General features: G+C 49.1%; 1 protein-coding gene across 2 annotated transcripts in view; it reads right to left on the bottom strand.

Annotated features, from left to right (window-relative positions):
- LOC106580685 (adiponectin receptor protein 2) overlaps positions 1–7,500 on the bottom strand; it is a 95,914-nt gene that overhangs the window by 18,964 nt on the left and 69,450 nt on the right. For both annotated transcript variants that reach the window (XM_082977955.1, XM_082977956.1), the window contains exon 4: positions 426–597. In XM_082977955.1, coding sequence (XP_082834081.1) covers positions 426–597 — 172 coding nt within the window. The remainder of the gene's footprint in view (positions 1–425; positions 598–7,500) is intronic.

The raw sequence follows: 7,500 nt of genomic DNA, 5'->3' as shown, positions 1-7,500 counted from the left end.
TAATTAGCTGTGGGTTTGTAAGGGTGTAATGTGATCTAATTAGCTGTGGGTTTCTAAGGGTGTAATGTGATCTAATTAGCTGTTAAGTCACTCAAACCAAAGTAAATGATACCACCAAAAGACATTCATTTGCTAGCTTTGTTTGAAAAATATATTTCAATTTAAATGCTAGCTTGGTGTGTCAGTGATTGTCTGTCTGTCTCCCCCCCCCCCCCGAACACTCTCTTACCCAGCAGGTGAGTCAGTGATTGTCCCCCCCCCCCCCCGGACCACTCTCTTACCCAGCAGGTGAGTCAGTGATTGCCCCCCCCCCGGACCACTCTCTTACCCAGCAGGTGAGTCAGTGATTGTCCCTCCCCCCGGACCACTCTCTTACCCAGCAGGTGAGTCAGTGATTGTCCCCCCCCCCCGGACCACTCTCTTACCCAGCAGGTGAGTCCAGATGTTGCCAGTCTCAGTGTGGATCCTGAAGATGCTCTTGAAGCAGGCCCTGAAGGAGGGCATGGGCGGCCGGTGTCCGTGGCGGAGATACTCGTTGTCCTTCAGCCACTCAGGCAGCACGTCATGAGGAATGACCCGCCACCGGCCTTCCCACACCTTGGAACAAGACACAGGGAGACCAGTGGAAAAGCACTTCATTAGGTTGTCCTCCGAAGCAGGTTTGAACTTGAGTTAGGAATAAAATTACACAAGTGAGGGGGGAAAGGAGTGTTCTCTTCCCTGTATTTCTCTCATATTTCCATTTGATGTTCAGGGTGAATTGACATGTCAACCTCCCTATGTAATTTCTGTATTGAACTACTGTTCCACAGACCTCCCTATGTAATATCTGTATTGAACTACTGTTCCACAGACCTCCCTATGTAATATCTGTATTGAACTACTGTTCCACAGACCTCCCTATGTAATATCTGTATTGAACTACTGTTCCACAGACCTCCCTATGTAATATCTGTATTGAACTAGTGTTCCATAGACCTCCCTATGTAATATCTGTATTGAACTACTGTTCCATAGACCTCCCTATGTAATATCTGTATTGAACTACTGTTCCACAGACCTCCCTATGTAATATCTGTATTGAACTACTGTTCCACAGACCTCCCTATGTAATATCTGTATTGAACTACTGTTCCACAGACCTCCCTATGTAATATCTGTATTGAACTACTGTTCCACAGACCTCCTATGTAATATCTGTATTGAACTACTGTTCCACAGACCTCCCTATGTAATATCTGTATTGAACTACTGTTCCACAGACCTCCCTATGTAATATCTGTATTGAACTACTGTTCCATAGACCTCCCTATGTAATATATCTGTGTTAGGGAGGCCTGTGGAACAGTAGTCTATGTAATATCTGTATTGAACTAATGTTCCATAGACTCTGACTGCTATAGTATGAACTGGATAATCTGAGAGGATTTAACAAAAAGGTGACGACTAATATGATTGTATTTCACAACCTATTAGCCTGCGTCCCAAATGGCACCCTATTCCCTACATAGCGCACTACTTTTGACCAGGTAGTGCACTATAGGGTGCGATTTGGGAAGTAACCTTAGCCCTAACAACTCAAGAACCCTTCCATGCTGGAATTATGCAGCACGGCGAGATCCTTTACATAATATCAAATAATATGGAAGGGAAAACAGACTCCGCAATAAAAAGTAAACATGTAGTGGTATTAGGCTGGCTAACACGTGGTTGGCTGGGTTTGGCCGTTCTGTGGTACTGTAGCAGGGTTTGGATTAAACCATTCTAAGAGGAAGACAGGCAGGGCTGGTTATGAATCCAGTTCTTGTAAGGCGCCATATCAGAACCAGATCAGGGGTAGCATTCCACCCAGAGTCATTAATATACAGTAGACCTACATGTATCATATACGGCTGTGATCCCACCTGTACAACCCATCACAGGGAATCACTGATGCACTCTGGTAACGCATCATCAGTTCCTCTTGTTTTGTCATTCACTAACAGACCTTAGAGATGTTTATAACCTGTCAAAAATGTACAGTTGATCTACTACTAGTCCATGTTACCTAGATAGGTAAGTTAGGCTAACTAACAACTAACTAACAAGGTGTACATAGCCGGTTCGCCTATGTACACCTTGTTAGCTAGATAAGCAAGTTGGGCTAACCGGCTATGTACACCATGTTAGCTAGATAGGTAAGTTAGGCGAACCGGCTATGTACACCATGTTAGTTAGGCTAAGTACACCTTGTTAGCTAGATAAGCAAGTTGGGCTAACCGGCTATGTACACCATGTTAGCTAGATAGATAGGCTAACCAGTTATGTCCACCTTGTTAGTTTTGCTAACCGGCTATGGAACTGGAAGGAAAGGAAGCCAAAGGAGGTGTTGGCTTTGGGGGTGACCAGTGAAATATACAGTTGAAGTCGGAAGTTTACATACACCTTAGCCAAATACATTTAAACTCAGTTTTTCACAATTCCTGACATTTAATCCTAATAAAAACTCCCATGTCTTACATCAGTTAGGATTACCATTTTATTTTAAGAATGTGAAATGTCAGAATAATAGTAGAGAATGATTTATTTCAGCTTTTATTTCTTTCATCACATTTCCAGTGGGTCAGAAGTTTACATTCACTCAATTAGTATTTATTTGGTAGCATCGCCTTTAAATTGATTAACTTGGGTCAAACGTTTCAGGTAGCCTTCCACAAGCTTCCCACAATAAGTTCAATGGCCCATTCCTCCTGACAGAGCTGGTGTAACTGAGTCAAGATTGTAGGCCTCCTTGCGCGAACACGCTTTTTCAGTTCTGCCCACACATTTTCTATAGGATTGAGGTCAGAGCTTTGTGATGGCCACTCCAATACCTTGACTTTGTTGTCCTTAAGCCATTTTGCCACAACTTTGGAAGCATGCTTGGGGTCATTGTCCATTTGGAAGACACATTTTCGACCAAGTTGAAACTTTCTGACTGATGTCTTGAGATGTTGCTTCAATATATCCACATAATTTCCTCCCTCGTGATGCCTTCTATTTTGTGAAGTGCACCAGTCCCTCCTGCAGCAAAGCACCCCCACAACATGATGCTGCCACCCCCGTGCTTCACATTTGGGATAGTGTTCTTCGGCTTGCAAGCCTCCCCCTTTTTCCTCCAAACATAACGATGGTCATTATGGCCAAACAGTTCTATTTTTGTTTCATCAGACCAGAGGACATTTCTCCAAGACGTACAATCTGTCTCCATGTCCAGTTGCAAACTGTAATCTGGCTTTGGAGCAGTGGCTTCTTCCTTGCTGAGTGGCCTTTCAGGTTATGTCGATATAGGACTCGTTTAGCTGTGGATATAGATACTTTTGTACCCGTTTCCTCCAGCATCTTGACAAGGTCCTTTGCTGTTGTTCTGGGATTGATTTGCACTTTTCGTACCAAAGTACGTTCATCTCTAGGAGACAGAACGCGTCTCCTTCCTGAGCGGTATGATGGCTGCCTGGTCCCATGGTGTTTATACTTGCGTACTATTGTTTGTACAGATGAACATGGTACCTTCAGGCGTTTGGAAATTGCTCCCAAGGATGAACCAGACTTGTGGAGGTCTACAATTGTTTTCTGAGGTCTTGGCTGATTTCCTTTGATTTTCCCATGATGTCAAGCAAAGAGGCACTGAGTTTGAAGGTAGGCCTTGAAATACATCCACAGGTACACCTCCAATTGACTCAAATTATGTCAATTAGCCTATCAGAAGCTTCTAAAGCCATAACATAGTTTTCTGGAATTTTCCAAGCTGTTTAAAGGCACAGTCAACTTAGTGTATGTAAACTTCTGACCCACTGGAATTGTTGGAAAAATTAATCTGTGTCAGTCATGCACAAAGTAGATGTCTTAACCGACTTGCCAAAACTATAGTTTGTTAACAAGAAATTTGTGGAGTGGTTGAAAAATGAGTTAATGACGCCAACCTAAGTGTATGTAAACTTCCGACTTCAACTGTACCTGCTGGAGCGCCTGCTATGGGGGGGTGTTGCTATGGTGACCAGTGAGCTGAGATAAGGCGAGACTTTACCTAGCAAAGACTTACAGATGACCTGGAGCCAGTGGGTTTGGCGACAAATATGTAGCGTGGGCCAGCCGACGAGAGCGTACAGGTCGCCGTGGTGGGTAGTATATGGGGCATTGGTGACAAAACGGATGGCACTGTGATAGACTAGATCCAATTTGCTGAGTAGAGTGTCGGAGGCTATTTTGTAAATGACATCACCGAAGTCAAGGATCGGTAGGATAGTCAGTTTTACGAGGGTATATTTGGCAGCATGAGTGAAGGAGGATTTGTTGCGAAATAGGAAACCGATTCTAGATTTCATTTTGGATTGGAGATGCTTAATGTGAGTGTGCCTACTTGGCAACCTTGATAGTTAGTTGTTAGTTAGGCTAACCAGCTATGTACACCTTGTAGTTATCACGGTCAGATTACGAGGCCTCGACCCCCAGGGGGCTCACATTGATTTTGCTGAATCACTCAGGTATTACATGAACACCCATATTACGTGGCAGAATTTGTAGAGGGAGGTCTGCCTATCTGTCAACGCTAGAGCTACAGGGAAGGAGAGAGGGAGGTCTGCCTATCTGTCAAGGCTAGAGCTAGAGGGAAGGAGAGAGGGAGGTCTGCCTATCTGTCAACGCTAGAGCTAGAGGGAAGGAGAGAGGGAGGTCTGCCTATCTGTCAACACTAGAGCTAGAGGGAAGGAGAGAGGGAGGTCTGCCTATCTGTCAAGGCTAGAGCTAGAGGGAAGGAGAGAGGGAGGTCTGCCTATCTGTCAAGGCTAGAGCTAGAGGGAAGGAGAGAGGGAGGTCTGCCTATCTGTCAACGCTAGAGCTAGAGGGAAGGAGAGAGGGAGGTCTGCCTATCTGTCAACACTAGAGCTAGAGGAAGGAGAGAGGGAGGTCTGCCTATCTGTCAACGCTAGAGCTAGAGGGAAGGAGAGAGGGAGGTCTGCCTATCTGTCAAGGCTAGAGCTATAGGGAAGGAGAGAGGAGGTCTGCCTATCTGTCAACACTAGAGCTAGAGGGAAGGAGAGAGGGAGGTCTGCCTATCTGTCAACGCTAGAGCTAGAGGGAAGGAGGGAGGGAGGTCTGCCTATCTGTCAACGCTAGAGCTAGAGGGAAGGAGAGAGGGAGGTCTGCCTATCTGTCAAGGCTAGAGCTAGAGGAAGGAGAGAGGGAGGTCTGCCTATCTGTCAAGGCTAGAGCTAGAGGGAAGGAGAGAGGGAGGTCTGCCTATCTGTCAACGCTAGAGCTAGAGGGAAGGAGAGAGGGAGGTCTGCCACGCTAGAGCTAGAGGGAAGGAGGGAGGGAGGTCTGCCACGCTAGAGCTAGAGGGAAGGAGGGAGGGAGGTCTGCCTGTCTGTCAACACTAGAGCTAGAGGGAAGGAGAGAGGGAGGTCTGCCTATCTGTCAACACTAGAGCTAGAGGGAAGGAGAGAGGGAGGTCTGCCTATGTTAGAGGAGAGAAGGAGCAGGGAAATGTGAGGTGTGTGTGTACAGTGTTAGACCTAAAGGTCTGGTGACCACTCATGTGATACCAACGTCTCTACAGGCTAGCTAACCTGGTCAGGAGCACTACTTTAGACCAGAGCCATATTCCCTATGTAGTGCACTACTTTAGACCAGAGCCCTATTCCCTATGTAGTGCACTACTTTAGACCAGAGCCCTATTCCCTATTTAGTGCACTACTTTAGACCAGAGCCCTATTCCCTATGTAGTGCACTACTTTAGACCAGGGCCCTATTCCCTATGTAGTGCACTACTTTAGACCAGGACCATATTCCCTATATAGTGCACTACTTTAGACCAGAGCCCTATTCCCTATATAGTGCACTACTTTAGACCAGAGCCCTATTCCCTATATAGTGCACTACTTTAGACCAGAGCCCTATTCCCTATATAGTGCACTACTTTAGACCAGAGCCCTATTCCCTATATAGTGCACTACTTTAGACCAGAGCCTATAGGGGTGGGCCCAGGAGAGCCAGAAACAGTTGTTGTTGACTAATTCTGAGTCATCAAGTGATTTATTTCTGTAATTGAAAGCCTGCTGTTTGCCATTTCAGCACAAGTTAGATGTCTGTTCCCATCAACTGAGGGATTCTGAGCAGCGTAGGTTAATTTCTAGTTGGCCCCCGTTCTAGAGGTTAGGCATCACAGAGTACATACTGCAGGGCTGTGTTCAGTAGGGCACACACAGCAAAACATTTAGCAACAGATACATTTGTTCTATTGGATGAGTTAATGTACAGAACCTCCCTGTTTCAAAAGGTTTTTTTCTCCCTACTGCACATGACAATCATGGCACATAACCCACTGGGGTGACAGAGAGTCAATGTGGAGGGGGGGAACCGGTGCAGAGTCAATGTGGAGGGGGAACCGGTGCAGAGTCAGTGTGCGGGGGGGGAACCGGTGCAGAGTCAGCGTGCGGGGGGGAACCGGTGCAGAGTCAGCGTGCGGGGGGGGAACCGGTGCAGAGTCAGCATGCGGGGGGGGAACCGGTGCAGAGTCAGCGTGCGGGGGGGGAACCGGTGCAGAGTCAGCGTGCGGGGGGGGAACCGGTGCAGAGTCAGCGTGCGGGGGGGGAACCGGTGCAGAGTCAGTGTGCGGGGGGGGAACCGGTGCAGAGTCAGTGTGCGGGGGGGGAACCGGTGCAGAGTCAGTGTGCGGGGGGGGAACCGGTGCAGAGTCAGTGTGCGGGGGGGGAACCGGTGCAGAGTCAGTGTGCGGGGGGGGGGGAACCGGTGCAGAGTCAGTGTGCGGGGGGGGGGAACCGGTGCAGAGTCAGTGTGCGGGGGGGGGGAACCGGTGCAGAGTCAGTGTGCGGGGGGGAACCGGTGCAGAGTCAGTGTGCGGGGGGGAACCGGTGCAGAGTTCAGTGTGCGGGGGGGAACCGGTGCAGAGTCAGTGTGCGGGGGGGAACCGGTGCAGAGTCAGTGTGCGGGGGGGAACCGGTGCAGAGTCAGTGTGCGGGGGGGAACCGGTGCAGAGTCAGTGTGCGGGGGGGAACCGGTGCAGAGTCAGTGTGCGGGGGGGAACCGGTGCAGAGTCAGTGTGCGGGGGGGAACCGGTGCAGAGTCAGTGTGCGGGGGGGAACCGGTGCAGAGTCAGTGTGCGGGGGGGAACCGGTGCAGAGTCAGTGTGCGGGGGGGAACCGGTGCAGAGTCAGTGTGCGGGGGGGAACCGGTGCAGAGTCAGTGTGCGGGGGGGAACCGGTGCAGAGTCAGTGTGCGGGGGGGAACCGGTGCAGAGTCAGTGTGCGGGGGGGAACCGGTGCAGAGTCAGTGTGCGGGGGGGAACCGGTGCAGAGTCAGTGTGCGGGGGGAACCGGTGCAGAGTCAGTGTGCAGGGGGAACCGGTGCAGAGTCAATGTGCAGGGGGAACCGGTGCAGAGTCAATGTGCAGGGGGAACCGGTGCAGAGTCAATGTGCAGGGGGAACCGGTGCAGAGTCAATGTGAGGGGGAACCAGTTAGTC

Source organism: Salmo salar, chromosome 07, assembly GCF_965601325.2.
Source record: "Salmo salar chromosome 07, fSalSal1, whole genome shotgun sequence".
In the NCBI taxonomy this organism is placed as follows: domain Eukaryota; kingdom Metazoa; phylum Chordata; class Actinopteri; order Salmoniformes; family Salmonidae; genus Salmo; species Salmo salar.
Note: the sequence above shows the minus strand (reverse complement) of the source record. Positions and strands in the feature narration are given on the sequence as shown.